The sequence below is a fragment of the Amblyomma americanum genome, chromosome 6 (assembly GCF_052857255.1).
Source record: "Amblyomma americanum isolate KBUSLIRL-KWMA chromosome 6, ASM5285725v1, whole genome shotgun sequence".
Lineage (NCBI taxonomy): Eukaryota > Metazoa > Arthropoda > Arachnida > Ixodida > Ixodidae > Amblyomma > Amblyomma americanum.
Genome location: NC_135502.1, coordinates 54726340 through 54749554, shown reverse-complemented (window position 1 = coordinate 54749554; position 23215 = coordinate 54726340). Strand labels below are relative to the sequence as shown.

Below are 23215 nucleotides of genomic sequence, written 5' to 3'. Positions count from 1 at the left end.
GCAGCGAAGGGATTCTTCGGGGCAGTGCAAGTGTCGGCCAGCAGCGAGAGAGCGTTCCCCGCCCCCAGTTCCCCCTTTTATCCCCTCGGACATTGTCTCCCTAGCAGCAAATCGTTGCCGGCAGGCTCAGACATGCAACCCTCTCCGCTGCCATGACGTCACGCCAGTGCTGGGACCGTAATGAGCAGAGTCGCAACGGGTGCCTTCTCTCCACATTCCTGGTGGCCAGCGCGCACGTGTAAGTCACGATCGCCGCTGGCGCGGGGAACGAGGAAGGATACCAGTGTATCCCAAATAGTATAGCACCAGTTCTCGGCAAACTTTATAACGCTAACTTTGTCCAGAAACCGATGCGACCCTGAAGCCGAACACGAGGTCCAACATGGGGGCAAACACGAAGCAGAACGTATTCCTAACTTTGCGGAAATCACAAGTGTATGCAGCAGAAAAAAAGCTTCCCCGTAGAATATCCCCGGTCGAGATTTCTAGCGGTGAAAAGTAAGTAGCTTCATTTTTTGATGCCTTATATCCCTCGGCCACTGCCACACAAGAAATCTTGCTGCATACAGCTGTGCGTGCCCTCAGAATTTAAACATAAATAAGGACTAACAACGGTCATATTTTCTTTCAATTAAAACATGTTTCGTCCTGTGCGGGTTCTAAATCACGAGCTGGATTAGATGCACAGCGCCGGTTGCGATCATTCCTGCACAAGGTGGTTTTGCGGCAGTGTACATTGCAAGAGCATTACTTTGAATTCTTGCGCCTGTGTGAGCATTCGCTGGTAGTCGGCACAGTATTTTTTTTTATTTGAACAGATTGTCGTACGGCATATTGCGTAAATCAACTAAATGGTCGAAAGCGGTCTTGTTTATTGGAAGGACAGCAAATGAGATCCGAACGAGTCTTATATGATACAGATACGCGTTTAATTTCAGAAAATATCAACATAAAATGGCACTTATGATATGATTAGGAACGAAGCTTCGAACAAAATTCCACAGAACATAGCAGTCGTCGATATTACATCTTGGATCCACAGATTGTGAATATGCACATAATCACTCCCAGGACGACGGCAAAACTCTGTGGAGAAAATGCACGAAAACAGGTTACAAAATAATAATACTAAGAGTTCATCCATACGTCATCATGCTATCGTGCAAAAATACAGGAACATTAAAAATAAGATAATGAAATTCAAAAAAAAAACTCTCCGAAGATTACGCATGTTGTACGAAGCGCCTTTGCTCAACTATGCTATTAACCTACACGGTAAGAGAAAGCAAGCGTTTACGGTCTCTCTCGTAAAGGAGATGTCGAAAACGTTTCAAGATAAGATGCCCGGAGCTTTTAGTTCGGTTTCATTATTTTAAATTTTCTCCACCTGATGATCCGATTTCCGTCGGTGTGAGGTTGAAAAGAGCGTTGGTCTAGTCCAGGCGGCTTGCGATTACATTACGTACGGTTTAAATAATCTCAGCGTCGGTGTTACGCTGTGTCACTGACCAACGGGGAGCTTCGTGACCTCCTCCCAAGTGCGGTCACGTGGCAGTCGACACCAGAAGCAGCGGAGCGGAAAGCGCGAGAAGTGCGGGAAATGTTCGAGCCGATCGAATACAATTCGTTGAGTATGCGCGACATTAGAAAGCACTCACCGAAAACTGTATAGCAACTTTCAGCGACTGCATTGAATTTTTCCATGCTGGTCTCCCAATTTGAAAAGGCCTTTATACATCATGTGCAAGCTGCTATCCCCCCCCCCCCCCCCCGTTTACAAGTTATAAGTAAAACGTGCACTAGGCAGTTCGCATTCTTGTGTGGTTTTAACATTTCAGACATTTCAAGCTCTCGTAAACGTGAGGACATCGAGGAAGTAAGACGTGGCGCTCAAGTGCAACTGATCTGCCGTGGCATGGATTTCCGTTGGCCATTTCCTAAGCGACACTTTTCTTGAACAAATTGTTAGAGAATCCTAATTCCTTTCTACTTGCCCCTTCAATAGCTATGAACCACCGTACCCCACCCACTCCCCTTTTTATCTCGATAAATGCAGCCATTCATTCAACAGCGTCTACATTTAAGGAAAAGTGAGGTATACAGCTACGCAGGAAGTTTCACCTAGCATTAACAATATTATTAAACGGAACGGTAGATTTTGTGAAAACCCTACTGAAGCAGTCGGGCACCTCGAAGTATTTGCTCTTTAGATACTTAATGGGTCAACACTGATGAAATAACTGCGGAAATGTATGACTCGTTTGGACGAGGTTTTATGGCGGCACAAGAAACTTTAACGGCGCCATTCTTGAAGTGGCAGCATTACATTCAACTATTTTCTTTCGCGCAGTCTTCAAGCTGCGTGAAAATCGAAGTATGTTTGCCGTGAGCTCTGGAACTATAAATAAATATGTCCAACAAAGTCACTTATTCTTGAGCTGCATTATACATGGGCGCCAAATAAAGTCATTCTCTCTCTTTGTGAAGGTTCGCTCAGCGCTCGACAGATTCCAAACCAGAATTTTACTCAGATCTTCTGCGGCTCAAAATAGAAATGGACAGTATCAAGTAAGTATTCACTTCGAAATTAAATTAAAAGCCACTTTCAGGCAATACGCAAAGGCAGGGAATACTGTACTTGAATTTTAATCTCGCAGGAGGAAGAAATACACTTTAAATATTTATTCATTTTACAAGAAACACCGTGTATAGTAACACTCGAGGTTTCGCGAGAGGCTGCTCCCTTTGGACTCAACACTCTTTTAGTGGCCACAGCGTGCTACTGTTGGCATGTCCAGCATTCTTGGACATAATTTTTATAATTTGAAAACTGCAAGGTGCTGTTATGGAAATATTGAAGGCAATGGTCCATTCTTCCGATGTGTAGAAAAATCTTTTTTTTTTAGTTTTTCCATCCATCGCATCGAGCAGTTAAGACTGCCTTAGAAATCAACGAGGAATGCCTCTGGCGATAGCAAAAACGTCAATAAAAAAATGCAAGCCTGCAGACGAGAGATCTGCTGATGCATTGCGTGCTATAGCAAAATCTTAAAATACATGAAAAAAATTGCTTTCATAAACTTTTCCCGTTGAAAAATGCTTTTGTGCAGAATAGTTGGGTATGCAGCACTGTGCTCAACCATCCTATTGAGGAAGGTCGCGAGGGCTGAAGTGGAGAGGGAAGCGTACCCCGATCACGAGGCTGGCCACGCCCGCGTAGCCCTTCGTGAGGACACCGATGCCTCCGGCCAGGAAAAAGACGGAACCCACGCCGTAGTACAGCACCGACTGTAAGAGGGCGCGCGCCAACAGCGTTATGACGCGACCAGCAGGCACGTTGAGTATCCCGGAAACCCTATATAGGGTTCAGGGATAACGAAGGCGATGCTATTACAACCGCGGTGCACGTTAGTAAGAATCGGTGGAGAGATTGGTGGCTTAAAAGCTGGGCGGTGAGCTGAAGATATAAATTCACGACTGAAAGTCCGCATCGCGCAGAAGTCAAATGAATCGATATTTTAAAAGAGAAAATTAAAAGTTAACACTTTTTTATGCTGAAATACTGAGAAAAGATACGTTATGAAGACAAAAATACCGAGCCTAGTGGGCAACAGCCACCAGCCTGTTGCAGAAGGCATGTCATTAGCATTCATAGATACTTAATTTGCGCATCCGAAACAAATATGCCTTTCGCTGGTTCGTCTTCTGGCCAGGCACATGAAACTTGAACGAAGGTAAGAACGAGACTTAACCTATACAAGAATCGAAGCCCCGCAGCTTTCCTTTAAGAGCTGAAAGGGGGGAGATATATGACACTTTGTCTACACTACTGCACACTGCTTTAACCTTATGATTTACATTGGCCATCTTGGTCTTTACTAACATAGGTATAAATTTAGTGCATTGCTTGAAGGCACACGTAACTTCGACACCATCATCATTTACAGCACTGAGGACAATATTGAGGTTTCTCGGGATTCGATGCTTAAACATTGCTGTTAGCGAGAGCGGCTGCGTAAGCCAAGTGATGATCGAAAGATGACGGCTACTTGAATTGGTAGCTCCTAAAGTTGGGAGGAAAGCGTTCCTGGCTAACTTTCACGTTCTTAAGGGCTAAAGGTGGCCAGGTAAAGGGCCTTAAAGTTGTTACTGTTCCTTGCGAACAAAGTCGAAGATATGCGCGCGGCCAGCTATCACACCACATCACACCCCGGTTGTCGTAACATAAGCTGCTCACAAACACCGTGGTGGAGCTGTCGACCGACGAGAGGAAGCTGTGCGCCGACTGAAAGACGCCCATCAGGGAGTAGGTGAAGCTTAGGTAGCGCAGCCACAGGTAGACGCCCGTCACGTCGCTCGCGATGTTCAGCACCAGGAACAGCGTTATCGATAACACCTGGACCAAGATCAGGGAAATCCGACCATTCTCCAGGACGAAGGTGCTCGGGACCCGCCCTCACCGATCAAAGGCGCTGATTGACAAGCCACATCTCAGAATTCAGTATTTGAACCCCACAGCTTCAGTCCGTGTCTTCTGTGCACGTGCAGAATATGTGCGTTATATCATTTCTCTACTTTCTCTCTCTGTCTTTGTGGTTCCTCATGACAGTTTTCTTTCACCCACTCTCTTTCTTTGGCCTAGCACTAAGCTCTTTTTTGAACTCTGCTAGAGTCGGGCAACCATAAAATGCGAATGTCATTGCAGCACTGACAACTCGTACACTATGTCGTAACCTTTATATCTGCATCGCGTTTGTGGCCTGTATAGTTGGCTGTAAATACTTTGTAAATATTTTGGTCTGATTTTTTTTTCTCTTCAGAATTGTGCCCCGCTCTCCTTAATTATATTTTTCTTTCTATTTAGGTCAGGGCCAAGTGCACATAATAAATTTCGGGAGAGCTACTGTTCCGAAATAAGTTACCAGCTGACCGCCCTCATAAAGACAGTTATTAACGGTCACACGTTCTACGTTGTTACAAAATCACTGCAAACTCGCAGATGCGTGACGCCGCACGTAGTTTAATTCTGTAAGTGGTAATATATGGATAGCGCCTTGCGTTTCAGAGGCTGTGAAAAAGTTGCTTACCGTGACAACAGTAGAAGCTATGCCTCTTCTTGTGCAGAAGTATTCAAAATTGATTTCAAGGCCACCCTGAAAGATCGCGCACCCACCGATGATTATAGCCATGCAACACTGCGCACGCGAAACGTTATGTGCCCGAAGAAAATGAACAGTCTTAACTGATTAGAACGTAAACATTCATCGAACGCTATCAGAGAGACCTGCTGTATAGTAAGGCGGTACTTTTGATGTTGTTAGAAAACACTGGCCTTATAGGCCAGTAGTAGGATATATATTTAATTTAGCTACTGGCTTACAGGCGGAGTTAATGTGGAAACTATTATTGTAAGGGTAATCCTGTTTGCTCTTAATATTACTACCGTCACCAAACCTTAAAAATTGCTTGGCCAGTACTGCCCTCAGGCATAAACTCATCTCCGTAACGCGTTTGTTATGGATTTAAAATGCGTATTAATTCAAGCTCCAGTCAATATCAGGTCAAATCTATGAGCTACAGTCTGTTTAATGCGCGAAAAAAGGATAACGTCCAAGTCCGATGCTTGAACATTCAGCAGCCCGTTACACTCTCTTTGTTTGGGTCAGTGGCCACTTGTATACAGTGTAGCTCCAATCCTTGAAAGCCCTGGTATAATATTCATTCGTTTGCATGCACTCAGAATATAAAAAAGAGAGCCTCAGATCACCTTGCCCATTGCTGTGGCTCCCGTCCTTTTTCCAACGGCGCGTAACCTCGGTGGGGGATTGTTCTCGAGGCCAGGGCTTCTTTATTCTCGTCTTCGCAAAACTCTGAGGGTCGAACGTCATCATCGTCTTCCATAATACGCTCGAAATGGTTAGCACTAAGGAAATGCGCCACTACGACAGTGTAGACTCGCCAAGGCGCGCTCTGCTATAATGTTCAGCAAAATATCAGTGCACCGTGATTCCCACAATCTGCCTTAAACTTTACCGATGGCCGTAAATATTACCTATCCGAAGCTCCCTGTCACTGTTGTAATGTTGCTGATTTATAAGAGGAAACTTTTGTGTCTTAAATTACGAACGCAAATTTCACGTCACCGCCATTGTTGGCATAACCAGCAGATACAACAAAAGTGAAGTGTTAAAACACCCCGCTCCCTCCGGGATGTCAGAATTTTTCGGTACTAAGAACTCGCCTCACTAGTTCTTTATTCGGGGTTGTTGGGAGCTCTGGACCAAATAAAATAAGAATAACAGCGCGTAACTCCGCACATTTAAGGCGCACACACCAACAGAGGGGCATCAGTAAGGAGATGTTGTCATCTTCACCTCGGCGCGGAACATTTCTCGGCACTAAACTTCTTTTTTCGTGCACCCCTGCTCCATCCACGAGGGCATGGTTCTGCGCCAGTTGGCTGAGAGCGAACATTACCTTTATTTTTGTTCGGATTCACGAGATCATCCATGAGTTGAAATAGTTTGTGAAAACGGCAAAGTCAATTTGTAGCAGAGACATCTGACATGGGGGTAGTCTGCCTCTTCACTTGCAGAAAACGGGCAGTGAGGAAAACGAAGACGCAGGCTATTGCAGTGTGTGAGGTCAACAACAACAACAACAATGAAGGAACTGCTAAATTGGCTTAAAATGCATGTTTTGTTTACTTCATAGTGGTCATCGCTTAAAACGTCGTCCCGTAAGCAAAGCGGTGAGCAAAAAATATTCAGAAGAGTCTGCTCTCCAGGTCCTTACAATGAAGGCCATCTACTGTGCGTAAATATCTTTCGAGAGATCTATCGTTCGGTTTGTTTTTCCTGCATTGTTTTCGCAAAGAGAAGCCCCGTGAAGGCTGCTAGCTCTTGCACCAGAATTCATACGGATTTCTTCGAAGTCACAGCAGTCATTTAAGCACAATTGGCTCTACACAGCGATGATGTTCGATAGTCAATCGTAGCAGTACTTTTTTGGCCTTTGGAGGTAGTAAAGTATGCATCGTTTAGGAAGCCACAGAGGTGAAGTTAACGCATATTTTAGGGCAAATAAAGCTATCCTGGTCATGAAATCGAACCGATCATTTTAAAAAATCTCAGAATTTGCTAATGTAGTGGTGCGGATAGTGCTACGGTGCGCTCAATTCGAAACCGCAAACGCTGTAGGCTGAAAACTTATAAGCACAAGGTGCGTGTATTCAGAAAATCGAAAGCCTAAGTTGTTTAAGATTCCAAATGTTTTCATCACGCAGCAATGGCAGTGCAATGGTCATACGGCGTCGTGAGGGCACGGCTGCTACATTTGCGTTTAACACTTCTCGTAGGTTTCATTAACAACTCGATTGTCTTGGCTTCATGTTATCTTTGTGCGTGTTTTTCTACTTTTATCTTTCTTTGATTAATTTCAATTTCGCCTTCTTTTTTTTTTTTTTTGCCGTGGCAAAAGCAGTGGATCCTGTGCTTTAGTCGTTTCTCTTTTTTATCTGTTTCGCATGACCGATGTTTGAAAGCTAGATCCGGCGACGGCCTTTTCTGTTCCTGGCGGAATATCACGTCCTATTGCATGCTTTCTACATAGGTTATATTTAAACGTCGCCTTCACGCTCAAGTACTTGCATTTAATTAGACAAGCGGACTCCCCGGACTGTTCCACATGTGGCGTGCTCGAGACTGTAGAGCATGTTTTAGTGGCGTGCCCAGCATATGCACTATAAAGACTCATGTTAGCATCTACTTTGAAGTCTTTTGACACCAGGCTCCTCTCGGAGGATTTGATCCTCGGCGCTTGGCCAGAGAGTTAGAAAACTCTACAGGCAACGCGGGCGCCCTCAGGCTTTTTAAGCGACACGGGCCTTGACTCACGTTTGTAATGTTAGAAAATGTGCCTTGTCTTTTTTTTTTTTCATCTGCCTTCTCTCATCATCACCATCCCCATCGTGACCCTCTTTCTTCTCCTCTTCCCCTTCCCCAGTGCAGATTAGCAGACCCGATATTCGTTTTTCCGGCCAACCTCCCTGCCTTTCCTGTCAATAAACCCTTTCTCTCGCTTACGCAGCTCCATTTCGTGTCAATCTTCTTGTTGAAGACGTAGACAACGCGAGAAGGAGCCCTGCGTTGGTGTCAGCGGTCCGTGTCAACGAAAGGTAATTAACTACCATAATTTTGAATTGATCTGCACAGCAGAGGTTAATCAAGGCACTTAGCGTCATCGTATTGTCCTTTCTCTTCTGCTTCTCAAATTACTGTTTAAGACGTTACTTAACCTGCGGCGATACGCGATTTGCGTGTGCTTTCGAAGCGTTTTGTTTTGCTCACTTGAAACTTCGTAACGGTGGAAATCAGTGGCGTAAAAACGATGATATCTAAGCCTGTATTGTATAGTTTCATCACTCGGTAATTAGTGTGATTAACATAGCATCTAAAATAACCTGTTCTCCTGCCTTCCTCTTTATCCAAGCGCTAGTGAGCGACCTTTCCTTACTGCTGGGCAGTAACCAGTCTCTCGACAATTACGGTTTTAGGGCATCTGAAAGGTACCGCTGAGCGCAGAGGATAAGTTTCTTGGAAGTTTTATATGACTTTTTCACACGCATGTTTTGTAGCCACAGCAGGAAAAAGCGGAGACTGCGCTTCAAGAGACATTCGTTACCATCTTTAAAATCAACTACGCAACAAACCAAGGATGACATATTGAACAACAAAATAAGTAGCAAAAACAAGATGAGATTTATGATTTGCACTTCCGAATAAAGCAGCACGTGATTCATTTTTCACACCAAAAATACCTATAAAAATAGTGCCTCAAATAAATTGTAAATACATAGTGTAACAATAAAGCAAACACCAAAAATACCTTTACAAATAGTGCCTCAAATAAGTTTTAAATACGTAGTGTAACAATTAAACAAAATCATCATGACATAACTACATAGGCGCTTGTGCAAAGCGCGAATTGTCTCAATGATGGTCACTTCACATCACAAGAACAAGGTTTCGTCCAAATGTTCTTCTTCTGATGCACTTCACGCAGAACGGAGCGCAATGACAGGAGTAGTCCATTTCTCCGCACGATAAGTACGAGCACTCCCGGTCAGCGTAGTCTTCGTGTTCGGGTCCGAAGCTGTTGTGAGACGTACTTAAGCCGCTCGAAGCTCTTGGAAAGCCCGCAATTTTCGCTTGCGTCTCTCTGGATCTCGAACACAGCCCACCCGTCCACTTCCAAAAGAAACCTGTGGAACTGCAATGCAAAGCAAAGTAGTCTGTAGGTCTGTCGACTGATGACTAAATCGGCGACTCCGTTTACCACTAATTACCTCAAAATTATTACATCATGTTGTCGGTGAGCGATATCATCAGTATGGATAATTAAAAGAAAAAGTAAGCTTGCACTCCCTTCTTCCTCGTCCAGTGTAAAGAACTGACGGGACAGCTGATATACTATTACAAAAAAAAAAACGGGCAGTAGACTATAGACCTCACCTGCGCAAACATAACTTTCATCGGCTGACACAGTTTTTATGTTTTATACCACAAGGTAAAATATTACCGGGGGCACTTAAGGGACTAAGGTGCAAGTAATGCGAACATGTGGCAATTGTATTCAAATTCTATTTCAATTTCATTCAAAGTATATTCCAGTTCTATTCAAAATCTTTTGTTTCCCTATGTAGTTGGTGCAGTTGTAAGTACTCGTACTGACTACTACTGATTAACATTTTGTATCTTCCCACGTTTGATGACGTCACACCGTTTCGACCAATCGCGAGGTAACGCCGCCACATTTTGGGCGAGGCCTGCTGTCGTATTACTAATATTGATCTGACGAGCCAAAGCATAAATTTTTCTGCAAAAAGAAACAGTTAACGAGATTAACCCCTCATTAACCCCCGGCAATGTAAGCGGCAGCTGGCGCGACGCGGTTTTTTGCTTTTCCATTTGGCTGCTGCTGCCGCGAAACCTGTTTTACTCCTTCACCAGGACACATAATGGCTTTTCTGCGATATACCCACCATGTGCTAGCGCACGGAAAGGAAAGTGGGATTTTCCTCTCTCCACTTAGCCACCTGCCAACCGTAGCAGGTGGCAGCTGGTATATGGAGGCTTCAACTGCACACAACACGGCTTTTTCGCTAAGGAAGCATCTAGTGCTAGCGCGCTAGGAGGCAAATCTCATATGAAAAGCGAATACAGAAATATGCCTCTGAGGCGGTATGAAGTCTATCTCAATTTCATCCCCATTTTTGTGTGCGTTATTGCCTCACAATATGCCACGCCGCCGACATCGGTCGCACGATGGCCATGACAAAGGCCGAATGCCAGACGTGCACTCGCTTGAGGCATTCAAAAAGTCAACAAGAAAGAAAAAAACTGGAGGGACACTTTAGCTCAGCCTTAAGGGTATAACGCGATAGAGTTAATGGGTTAGTGCCCATTTATGCGAAATTGGTAATTCTCGACTTTACATTAGTAGATCTCTGATAGTGCTCATACCACCCTAGGCGCAGTGGTGCAGCGGCTGAGCGATTGGCCACTGCCCGTGGGGCTTGTGAAATCCATTGAAGTTGCTCTTCCTGGGCAACCTCTTGTGACCAATCATTAACTTGCGACAGTGGTCAGTTTGCGCTCACATTCCGGTCGGCATGTTGCGATGACGCCACGAGGTCAAGTGACCTAGGTGGCCCATTTAGGTTGCCGGAGCGGCAGGAGCAACCGACCGCTCCGATTGCTAAGCTTCAAACGGTCGCTGACACCGGACAATTATTTTCCGACATTGGGGTACTAAGGCTCTCGAGTTAAAAATGGCTTACAATCGAAAGATAATTCCGAGAGTACCAGCTCTGGAGTCACGAAGCGGTAATTGTTTGGCCTCAAGTCGAGAAAATGTAAAGAAAGTTCTAAAAGATGAGGCAGCGCACTCGCCTTCGCGTCGAGGCTGGTCTGGTTTTCGTAGGTGTAGAAGCGGGCGTAGTTGTTTGAGGTGTAGTAGTGGTACGGCGCCATATGTTCCGCGTCGTAGCCCCAGTGCTGCTGCGGTCCCGTGTAGTTGCAGGCGTAGTCGATGTCGACCATGAGCGCCTGCTCGCAAGATTGGTTGGCGCCTGTGATTGGCCCAGCCCCACTTCCGCCCACGTACATCATGGCGCCCAGCGTGGACGAGAACAGCAGCCGTAACGGCTTCCTCAGCGACCTCAGCTGTGCCAGGGCGAATTCCGCGGTTGCCTGCTTGCGAAAGGCGTTCATCATCATAATCGTCAGCCTAAGTCCACTGCAGGACAATGGCCTCTCCTGTACCCCTCCAATTAACTCTGTCCTGTGCCAGCTGCGGCCACCATATCTCCGCAAATTTCTTTATCTCATCGGCCCACCTAACTTTCGGCCGCCACCTGCTACGCTTGCCTTCTCTTGGAATCCACTCCGTTACCCTTCAGGACCAGCGGTTATCTCGAAGTTCTTTATAGCGCTACAAAAAACAAGGACACAGGAAGAAGTACACAGGACGTGTTTTGTTAAGTGAACCAGTGGTTATCTTGCCTTCGTATTACATGTCCTGCCCAAGCCCATTTCATTCTCTTAATTTCTACTAGGATGTCATTAACACGCGTTTGTTCCCTCGCCCACTCTGCTCTTTTCCTGTCCCTTCAAGTTACACCTGTCATATTCCTTTCAATAGCTCGCTGCGTTGTCCTCAGTTAAAGTTTAACCTTCTTCGTAAGCCTCCACGTTTTTGCCCCATAGGTGAGTTCCGGTATGATAGAGCTGTTATACACTTATCTCTTGAGGGTTATTGGCAAACTGCCATTCGTGTTCTGGATTAACCTGCCAAATGCGCTCCACCGCATTATTATTCTTCAAATTATTTCCCTCTTGTGATCCGGATCTGTGGTCACTACCTGCCCTAATTATACATATTCCCTAACCACTTTCCGAGCCTCGCTACGAATTGTAAACTGCTATTCCGTTGCGACACTATTTGATATTATTTTCGTTTTCTGTATATTAATTTTTAGGCCCACCGTTCTGCCCTGCCTGTTTAAGCCAATGATCACACTTTGAATTTCATTCCCTGATATATAGCAAGGCAACGTCATCTGCGAATTCTTCATTAAGGTATTCTAAGGTATTCTTCATTATCTCTTATCACCAACTGTTCCCAATCCAAGCCCCTCAACACCCCCTGTAAACAGGCGGTGAATACCATATGCGAGATCGTGTTTTTATGCCTGGCATTCTTCCTTTTTTGAATTTTCTTGCTGTCTTTAAGGAGAACTATGTTAGCTGTGCAGCCGTTCGAGATATCTTCCGTTATTTTCGCAAAGGCTCTTCAATACCCTGATCCCGCAATGCCTGCATGACCGCTAACGTTACGCCTAACACAAACGCTTTCTCTTAATCTATGAGGGCTATATACCTAATTGATAGCCGAAAGGCATTAAACGAATTTAATACAGTGCGATGCACTGTCGTCTTCACCATCATCAGCCAAGGTAAGACTACAGCAACACAGAGCAAGATTCCTCATTACTACGCTTAGGCCCCTGCCGTCCTGTTCCACGCGTTACTTCTGATGGTGCCCAGTCTCACTCCGACAAAGACCACTGCTTATCTAACGAAATGGGTTCAACTTAGGTTGAGGAGCTATAGAAAAGAAAATTATAGGTGTAACGTTAAGGAACAGGAGGAGAGCAGAGTGGGTGAGGGAAAAAACGCGGGTTAATGACACCTTAGTCGAAATCAAGAGGAAGAAATGGACTTGGCCAGGGCATCTAATGCGAAGACAAGATAAGCACTGGTCCTGAAGGGTAACGGAGCGGATTCCAAGAGAAGGCAAGCGTAGCTGGGGGCGGCAGAAAGTTAGGCGGACGGATGAAATTAAGAAATTTGCTAGGATAAGGTGGCCGCAGCTGCTGAATATCAGGGTTAATGGAGAGGCCTTTGTCCTGCAGAGGGCACAGATAAGGTGACGATTATTATGATGATCATGATGATGATAACATATTACACGGCGCGCCCAAGTTGACTTTCTACGCGAGCAACACTGGTCCTGAGATAAGCAAAGTTTTACTTGCATGAGCATATTTAAACGAGGGCTGGCCGAGCTTGATAGAATCAAGACTACATCCTAGTCACTCTACCCAGCAAGACAGGCACTGATCAATTATCAAGTGAAGTTTAGTAACACTAATGTTTTTAATGCCGCTGCTGAACCGCTGAAATTTTCGATAACCATTTGCTTTCGCTGTCTGGTTGGCGCGCAGTTTCCTGATGTCCGAGGCTTGGAACACTAGCAGGTGGAAGATTAGATCAGTTCTACTAGGTTCTGAAAGTACTATGCTAACGCAGTGTCATGGCGTGCCTGCTGTATGAATTATTTTTTTCTTCAAAGAGGTTGCGGCTTCTGGCACTAATCAGAAATATTTTTTTTATAATTTACAAGAAATAAGCAAAGCATGTACGAGGCTGCGGAGATTTTTGTGCTGTTTCGCGGTTTGCTTTCTCACCATTATCGCACAAAATGAAATAACAAAAACTCGTGCTTTCGTCTGTATGGGTCGTCTCTGACCAGAAGGGTTATCGATATCAATCTTAGTCTTTTCTAATTCATGACATAACTAACAAAGTCAATCTGAGAAATCAGGTTAATGTTGAAAAAGACAGAGTGTTATTGCAACTTACCAGATTAGGGAGGGAGGTGACGTTTGAAGGTGAGTTTAGGCTGATAAGCTGGCTGACACATTTGCCTCCCAGCGTTAGCGGTCTGCTGACGTGGGTCTCCAATATTATGGTTGTGATCATACTGAAAGATCAGAAAGTTTGAAGCTATGGCCACATTCTGGTACCTCACATCACATTATTTCTTTCCAGCGAAAACCGCGGTTAAGCGTGCCTGTGAGACTGCGTTAAATGATGATGACGATGAAAACATTTTATTTGTCACTAATGTTGGTCGTCGGTCTTCCCTATTACGGGAGTCCGTTGGACCGTGCAGCCGTTCTTGCCCTTTCGGTCAGCTCTGGCTGAACTGTCGCTTCTGAGCTGAACAGCATTTCCTTCCATCGCTCAATCACCATTTCTTTTATTCTTTCTATTTTTGTGTTATCTATACCAACATGTGGTGTATATCCGCCTCTATGCGACAGTGTGTGCATTGTTTCTCATAGTCTTCTACGTACATTGCGCGACGTCTTTCGGGGCTTGAGTGCGTGTGTGTTTGTACTCTTCACGGTGTGATTTCTTGTTTCTTGTCAAGTTCTCCGTCCAGTGGCATCTACAGTCAAGCCCGGATAAATTAATCCCGGATATTTCGAATTTTTCGCTATATCCAGCATACAGATCACCTCCTTGAAAGTTCCGTGTAAAGGTATAGGAAAATAGCGCTGTATATCAAATTCAAATTTCGCTCGTCATTATATACATCAAACGACACGGCGTGCCCCTGCAAGTGGCTCTTCTCCTAACGAGGCTCTTCGATCACTTTTCGCACGAGGGGAGGGGTCGGCTGCGTGGCTTTGTGCGCCCGCTGGCAGCAAGGTGAATGTGGGGTGTACATGGGGATGGCCTTCAGTCTCTCGCACTCATTTTCCACATCACATTTCTGTCATGCGGTGAAGCCAACGTAACTAACCAAAGACTATCGGCGGCTTTAGCCTTGTGTGCTTAGCTGCCGAAGACGCTGCGGAAACCAAATGTGCCTTAATTTTGATGACATTATTCTATTTATAGTGTGCTCATAGATGGATTAGACATCTTTGACATGCAAAGGCTAGTTCCAATCCATCGTGCGCTGCGGCTTCGATTCGAAGCAGATTAAGCCTAGCGACGCCTAGCGAGCAATGCGCTGCCAGCACGCCGGCGAGCTAAATAATATTTCTTTGGTCAGAAGAATTAACACGTCCTCATGTTCCATCAGACTTCAAGTTCTAGTTGGTCCATTTGTGTTCCCGGTTCCGCCTGCGCGAAAAAAGATTATGGAAAGTAAGGGACTGCGCTCGTACGAAAAAAGGCCACTGCCGTGTAACGCTGGTGCACCACCCAAGGATGATAGGTTGAAGTGCTGAAGGTTTCATGCAGTCAGTTCGCAAAGCAGACAAGCACAAGGTTTAGGGGCTTATCAAAAGGAAACAGCACTGTTCGTTTCTAGATCTGTACCTGTCTTATGTTAATTGCAACCTGTCGAGGTAAACCACATAATATGCCGCGGTGGCTGGGTGGTTACGGCGCTCGGCTGCTGATCCGAAAGACGCGGGTTCAACCCCAGCCGCGGCGGTCGAAGTCCGATGGGGGCAAAATTCTAGAGGTCCGTGTACTGTGCGATATGTCACTGCACGTTAGAGAACCCCAGGCGGTCGAAATTATCCGGATCCCTCCACTACGGTGTCTCTCACAGCCAGAGTCTATTTGGAACCTTAATTGACTTAATTTCTTAATTTCCATACGCCGTAAAACAACCTAGCTTGAATTTGGCTGAAAGAGGTCCAGAAGATGACTGAGGAAAAAGTGGCAAGACAAACTGGAGGAGAATTTATGGGTGATCGCATATAAAAGTTGGATAAAGAATTAATGAACACGAATTAATTGGTCTTACTCAGGGATCATGTAATACGCCGAAGATAATGACAGTGCGACCTTGTGTGGGTAGCGATAGTGTCATGAGCAGCCTAACAAGGCAAATTTTAGGAGCACTCAAAGGAAAACATGCTCACCGCAAAGATGGGAGGGTTCACCTGACCAGTCTAGTTCACTTATACTATGTTAAAAATTCGATACGAAGCGCTTTGATATTGAAAAACTTAACAAGCTTTGCATGTTTGTGAACACTATTATTGTTTTTGGGGTTATTTTGCTTTACCGATTGTCAACAATATCACTTTCGGATGACGTTTTCTTATGCCATGCACCATTCGGCTTCATAAATGACAGTTCACAAGACTCTGAGCACAAGCTGAAGCTTAACACGAGTTTTTTTTTTTTCTTTCAACTAAGGCTCAATTTTTTTTCACTCCATCTGTCGTGCATGACATTTTCGTGATCAGAATTGTTTAAAATAACTGTGCCATTTCGAGCCTGCACCCTCACATAACGCTCCCAGTGACTACTGACCGTTCGTAGGTCGCTACGCGTAGGTGACTCACCCAAGGCCGGACAATTCACTGGCGAACAGTTGAGCTTGCTGAGATGACGTCAACAACACTCCCAAAAATATGCTTTTGTTCTGTTTGCCTCTCAGCACTTCGTCCATAATCTGCAAAGGAAAAAAACATAGAAACGACAATTGGCCGTTCCTGCGCTCAGATTCTAAACCACCGGTTTAAAAACAACAAATGGCAACATAAGTTATCATGTGTACAAATACGTTAGCCTTCGCTGCATCTTTAAAGCTATTGTGTTATAACTAATACACAGAACCTGAACTAAACGTGAACACTGTGCTTCATTCCGCGAGCCACTTTTGCGAAGCACAGGAGGTTGATAACCTACCAACACGAGCCAGAAACCTCTAGGACAAGCAGGAGGAAACGCAGGCGCGTACATTGGCAACATCTACCACTGCTCACTTCGTATCACAACGGTATGGGAGCGAAAGCACGACCTGCTTCAAGCTCTACAAACGGCAGACGGCAGCCGATGGCACATTCGAGTTTTGTACCGAAATCGCAACTCTTATCTCATGCAGAATTTTGATTTCGATAGTGCATGTACCAACTAAATGCACACAGCGTCTAAAGGTGCCCGCAGACGTTTCCGGTGCATGACAGCTACTCAAGCCTAAATTCTCTCACTTCCTGGAAATGCAACCTTACATCGAGAGGGGCGTTGCGCGTATCGTGCAGGATATCCGGGGAGGCAGGGATAGCCACCATGAGTTCTTGGCTGATTGCTCAGACTAGCGAGCATTTACTTATGTTTTTGTGATTTTCATATTCCGAAAGTTTTTTCCGGGCATTTGTACATGCTGCTTCAGAAGCACCTGCACTTCGATTTTGATGGCACGTGTCTTCACAACATCGCTGCGTTTTCTGCACAAAATTGATTCCTTCGCTCGCTGGGCTAGCTCGATGTTGTGCCACTGCTGTCAGTGCGGAAATTTCAGCAACGGTTTGATACAACGGATCCAGTAGGTATGATGCAGGTAATTCAGTAGGACGAAAATACTGGTTCGCGGTCTTTTTACATAAATAACCAAAGGAGAAAGAAGTTAAAAAAGTCAAAGCAAGCATAGGTACAGGAAGAATCTAATGCACCTGGTATGCCGGACCGAGCGAAGCCGTGTTGCGCCCTCCGTGGCGTGGAAAGTCAAGCACGCCGACGGCTCGCAGATCCAGCGCGTTCACCAGCTGCCTCAGCTGCGGTATCAGAGCGGGAAGCCGGGCCACCACGCTTCCTGGATGGGTCGCGTGCAGCGAAGTCAGGCTTACGCCGGCCATCGTGGGCTGACGCTTGCTGAATGCCTGTACGACGACGTCGTAATGGATATTAATGGGCACACTCATCTTTCGTACCTCCATACATCTTGCCTTATCGCTACCTCCCGGAGACTTTCATAACCTTCAAAATTTGGCTTCGATGGTCTGCTGGTCAGCTTCCAGAGTCTTTGAAGTGCATTCTATATGCGAGATACAGTGAAAATGGCAAGTTGCGCTTGTTAGTTTTCTTTCCCCGTCCCCTAAATCAGGGCTGCGTTCTGTACCCCACGGAGTGTGAATTAAGTTGAGTGGACCTTTGTGTCTTAATTACCAGAGCCGCTTACGCTATTTACACCCTTCACTCCGGAAGTTACACCTTTTCGTTGCACATGGACTGGCGAAAGCTGCTATGCAAGCACGGCACTTGTACTGAAGTACAAGACTTCAAGGCTTCAATCGCCAGCCATGCCCGTACCTCCTGGAACGCGTCCCAGCTGTGGCTGCCGTACATGGAGGTGATGTCGTCCGCTCCCGCCACAGTTAAGTCGGGGTAGACGACGTAGTCGCAGTACCCCGTCGCAATGGCCCGCTCGTCGTCAAAGTTCTCGCCGAGCGAGCAGAAGACCTGGGCCGGTGGGAGTGGCCCCGTTGTGGTAGTCTGCGCAGGTCTGGTAGCTGCGGGAGTTGTCAGTACAGCGGAAGCTATTGTTCCAGGGTTCAATTCAGATGCACCTCACCGCAATTCCGTGCATATCGCAGCAAGAGATCAAAGACCCATTTGTTTGTTCATTAATCAATCAATCAGTTTACTTTGCACTAAGAAAAAAAGTTTACATGTTCAGGCCTTCGAAAGCCTCATGGGGCTTGTACAGCAGCGCCTGGCAGACAGCGAGTAGTCGCGGGCAGTGTTTTATAGAAATGAAGAAGGATATATAAGGAAAGGACAAAAGCAAACATAAAAGTAGGTCAGAAAGACCCAAACTTAACTCGCCAGTGTTGACAGGTAATTAGAAGAAGAGCCGGATGTACCCAACCACATGAATACCAACAGTATGTCAACACAACATGGGATAAAAGCACAGGTGAAAGTGGCCATGAAAGGGCCAATGAGACGAGAGAGGCGAGGAATTGCTGCATAGCAGAATTCTCTAACAAAATTGAAAGGTCAGAGGAAACAGATGAACGCAATAGCTGTGATTAGAGCGGCTTGCACAAGTCGCATGTAATCACTATTTCAGATTCTCCTAACGCCGTACGCCCCTCGCTTTTGGAAGGCATTTGCGCTCACACTTCTATACATCTTATAACCTCCTGAGTGTTCACTAGTGCCTCAGGTAACCAAATTAAGAAGAAAATTAGTAATATAAGAATTTCCTTGCTTCTTCCCTGGTTTCAAGAACTGGAGGCTTCTCTTGAGGAGAAAATCGCCCAAGTACGATTTTCTCCCCTCCTCATTCTTGTATCCTTATGCATATCTAAGGTATTGGTTTCGGTAGTCTTGATGTCCTAGATAGCAAAAATGGTTCTAGATCGCACGACCATTTTTTTTTTTTCGCGTGGCAAGCGCAGTATAAACGGGCGTACGGTGTCCGGCGCTACGGCTGGTTGTGCAGCTGGTAAATGTTCTCAAGCTTCGGAAGCACTCATTTGAGCATATCTTTGAATATGTGTACGAAAATACCTTCTGAAGTATAAAAAGAAACACCCGCCACAGAACCTCTGATGGTAAGGCGCCTCAACTGACAAGCGGAGATCGTGGGGTCAGCTCCCAACGAACTCACGTCGTCTTTACTCCTTCTTTCTCAGATTATCTCCTGCCTAAGCGGAGTACTTAAGTACTTTCCGTCTGTAGATAACCGCAGTAAAATAGCAATAAGACGGACACTTTCTTGTGTATTCCGTGGCCTTAGCACTGTAAGCTCCTTCAATGTACACATGCTGGCGAGTCTCTCGTCTCCCCTGTTCTTGTCGCTCAGCGAAAATAAATAGCGAGAAACGTGGAGAGGAAACAGCATTGTTGTGGCGTTGCCACGACAGTTTTGAGTTGTTGAAAGTTGAAAGCACGTAAGACTCTTTTCAGTGCATTTTCTTCTACCTCCACATATCACAGATTGCAGGTTAGTCATTATGGGGGTATATGAAGAATATTATTAAAAGAACAACTGATATGATAGCATCAGGTGTGAGTGCTTGGTCTACCGTTAGAACAGACGCGAAATGCAACGATGACATTGCCATACTATGCGCTGCGACACGCACTCCCTCTGCGCATCGCTTCCTCATGAGCATCGCGGGATGATCTATATGAAAAATCGGGGGCTAAGCTTCCGATGTGGCATGAATTTAAAGAGTGTACCTTATCACTTCAGCCAGGAAAGGAGAGGCTAATGAATTACTTTTGAGACGAGGACATCTCAAATCCTACAACTCACCGAGCATACACGCGCCTGGCGTGGTATACTGTGTACCGTCTGTGATGTCCAGACGCACTGTGATACAAATATTTTCATAGCGACGCCTGCGCATCATGTAGTCTTGCCAAAATTTTTCCCTTCTCAGAAGCAACGAGATCAACTGAGTTTGAGTTCCCACGAAATGAACCCATGAAATCCATTTTATCACGAAGTGGAGACGCCAGTCCTACAGCCAGGCAAACAGCGCAAGGCTTCCAAAAGATACATGTTTATTGGGCGAACTTGTGCCCTCAAATGAACTGAACCTGGCGGTCGTCAAAGAACAGACTGGTTATCGTGCACGACCAACCTCAGTTTAAAGCTGGAGACGAAATTTGCCGATAACGAGGCCAAAGCACCTGCTACGTCGAGGCTAATCAGCGCGTGCGCACTGGTGGCGCGCGGTAGCGCTAAGCGGAAACGGTGTCGGTACGGGCTATGCTAAATGTCTCTATTCTAGACCATGCACTGGCCACTCACTCGTCACAGCCGTTGGTGTCGTCACACGCATGCTCGTGCTAGCGGATGCACTCTTTGCGCTTGATGGACCTCCACCACTGGGCGCGGGAACACTGGAGATCTCCAGAGTGGCCTTCGACAGCGGTGGGATTGTCTTTGGTGATTCGGTGCTCGCCGGCGGCTCCCGCATACGTATCACAACTGCAGCTGGTGGTATGGCGGAGACGATGTCCTCGTGGGAGACACCTGCGGATAGAGAGCTCAATATCAGCTGTTTTATGAGTAGACGGCGCAGCTTCTAACAAAAAAAAAAGCCATCATTCAGTTGACTGTCACTAGAAATAAAAAGCGTTTGGTCTGCGGCGTAATCAGAGGGCAAGCTAGGTTAAGTCATGTGATTTAATTTAGTGGGAATTTTAGGCCGTTGGTCCCTTCCTGGCAACGAGTGAGCACAGGTGAGCACCATGCGACAGGCGGTCACAACTCAACGATGCATTACTGGCCGACCCACTCGCATACTCCAACGTCCTCGAATACTAAAGTCTGCACCACCCGACCCATCCGCACTCTCACTCTCACATTTCCATCACCTCACCCATCCCTATGAAGAGCTGACGCCACGGCATGGCGCCATCTCCAGATGAACTCCTTCCCGAACCTCCACGTCAACCACACGTTAGTCAGCTCACAACACCTCTCTCACTGCACATCATGCAGTGGTGCCCAAACAGCTCTATACCACTACACTTTAGAATGCCCCCCAGCCTGGCGACCACCTATTACAATCCCGACTACCTCCTCATGGGAGGCTGCTCTGTCCAGCTTTAGCCTGTGCGATCCATGTCCAGCAATTTCGGACAAAAATTTTGAAAATTGAAAAATTGTAAGATACTTTTACGGTAATATTGAATGTAATGGTTTATTATTCTGATATGTAACAAAATATTTCAAAGTGTTTCCATTGGTCGCATCGAACAGTTAAGGCTCCCACAGAAAAACAATGGGGAACGCTTTTGACAATAGCAAAAACGTTAAAAAAAAAAGTCAAAGCTGCCGTCGAGTGATCTGCAGATATTTAGATTATTATAGTGAAATCTTACATTATATGAAAAAATTGCGTTCATAAACGGTTTCCCGCCCAAAAATGCTTTTGTCTAGAATTGCTGGGTATGAAAAGTGGCTGGTCGCGCGGGCCCGCAGGGTAGCAGAAGGTAACGGAGCCTGAAAAAGACAGCAGCGCAAAAACATTACAAGGACAGACACGAGACAAGGACGGCGCCGAACTTCCAACTACTTTATTTTGAACGTTTTGACACAATATACATTCTGTTCGAGCCGTGGTCATGGTCCACGCATGCGCAGACAAGTCAGCTCTTTGTTGAAGAGGCTGATATAGACGCGGAACTGCAGTACAGGCCAGATTTCTACGAACGGGATATCTTTCTTGAACATGGAGTGAATATAACTACTTTGCCAAACAAGTACTGAGAAATACTTTTCACGTATCAAACAGCGCGAAAGACTTTCTCACCTTCCGTGCTTGAATCGCCTGCTCGATCTGGAACTGTAAGATTAGTTGCGCCTCAGTACATTGCCGAGCGAATGACGCCAGAGAGGTAGCGTGCAGGCGCATATGATCATACGTCGTTATGGTAGCCTACATTTGCTCTTACTGGTTAATACAGTATATAAGTTTCCCCTTTATATGGTTCAGAGCATTAAATGTTGTTAATGAGATAGCGCCTAATGATCAATCTGATTGGCTAGCGACAATTCCCTTGCTCACTCAGGAGGTAGCGTGATAGTTCGTATTAGACTTTGACTTCCTGGCTGTGTAAATTTATTCTTATAAGAGTGGTCTTAAAAAGAGAAACGATTTTGTTCGGTTTACCTGTCAACAAAATCTGACAGCTTAGAAAGCCTCTTCGATTTTATTCGAGCCACTGAATAGTCTTCATAGACAATCAAAGTCGACGCGCAAGTAGTGGTGGCTGTTACACTTTCCAAAACAGAAAAGTCCGCTTTCTTCTGAAGTGTGTCTCGTGACGCTTGCAGTGATAAACATTTGACTTAACTTTTATAGCAATAAATTAAAAATTAGACACCATTTTCACGCATATGACAGGTTAGTCGCGACGACACTCGCGCTGCCCGAGAGAGGGTTCTCATTTAAACCCGGGGTATTAATCACAGCAGGACGTTGTCTGGACCCCTGCTATCTGCGTCGATCGATGGCTCATACAGCTTCCTGGCAACATTCAGGTGTCACGATTTAGGAATATTAGGACTGCCCCCACTACAGAGATGGACACGAAGACGAAACACAGACTGGCCATGATCACCATGTGACGATAGGTCTCAAGCCAGAAAAAAAAAGTATGGACAAATGCAGCTAGTTTCTTCTCAGCTAGACCTACGTGCTGCTAACTTCGCTCGTTTAACGGTCGTCTGTAACATTCTAAAATAGCGTCCAGATTAAGACCGAGCCCATCTCATTTGTTTGATCCAATCAGGTATTCAGCGGTATGGTAAGAAAATTTTAAACAATAATTTGCGACCTTAATTTTACAGCACCGTCTTCGTGCAATAAATCGTACTACTTCGTCTACTGTCAGCGCTTCACATAACTATGCAAGAAAGGTTGGTGCTTCTCAGGGACATACCAGAAATACACTAACACTCTTGACAGCTTTCGGACAATGTAAATTCATTTACTCATTCGTTTATTGTTTGTGTGTTCGTTTATTTATTCGACTCTGCTGGTTTGTACGTATGTTGGTATGCCCTCAGAGCCCCATTGCATTACAAAGAGGGCCTTGCAGAAAAAGAAGAATACAACAGGACAAACATGTAATAACACACAGTTTGG

The 23215-nt window shown here is 45.5% G+C and overlaps 1 protein-coding gene across 1 annotated transcript; it reads right to left on the bottom strand.

Moving 5' to 3' along the window:
• Positions 1 to 978: 978 nt before the first annotated feature.
• On the bottom strand, positions 979 to 22703 carry LOC144095264 (uncharacterized). The gene is made up of 12 exons (XM_077629043.1): positions 22616 to 22703; positions 21878 to 21910; positions 20368 to 20592; positions 17910 to 18109; positions 17273 to 17479; positions 16163 to 16272; positions 13707 to 13827; positions 10953 to 11252; positions 5088 to 5153; positions 4238 to 4396; positions 3190 to 3288; positions 979 to 1086 (listed from the first exon to the last, which is right to left on the bottom strand). The coding sequence occupies exons 1-12, from the start codon at positions 22689 to 22691 to the stop codon at positions 1024 to 1026; spliced, it is 1659 nt and encodes a 552-aa protein (XP_077485169.1). The 5' UTR covers positions 22692 to 22703; the 3' UTR covers positions 979 to 1023.
• Between the last annotated feature and the right edge of the window lie 512 nt (positions 22704 to 23215).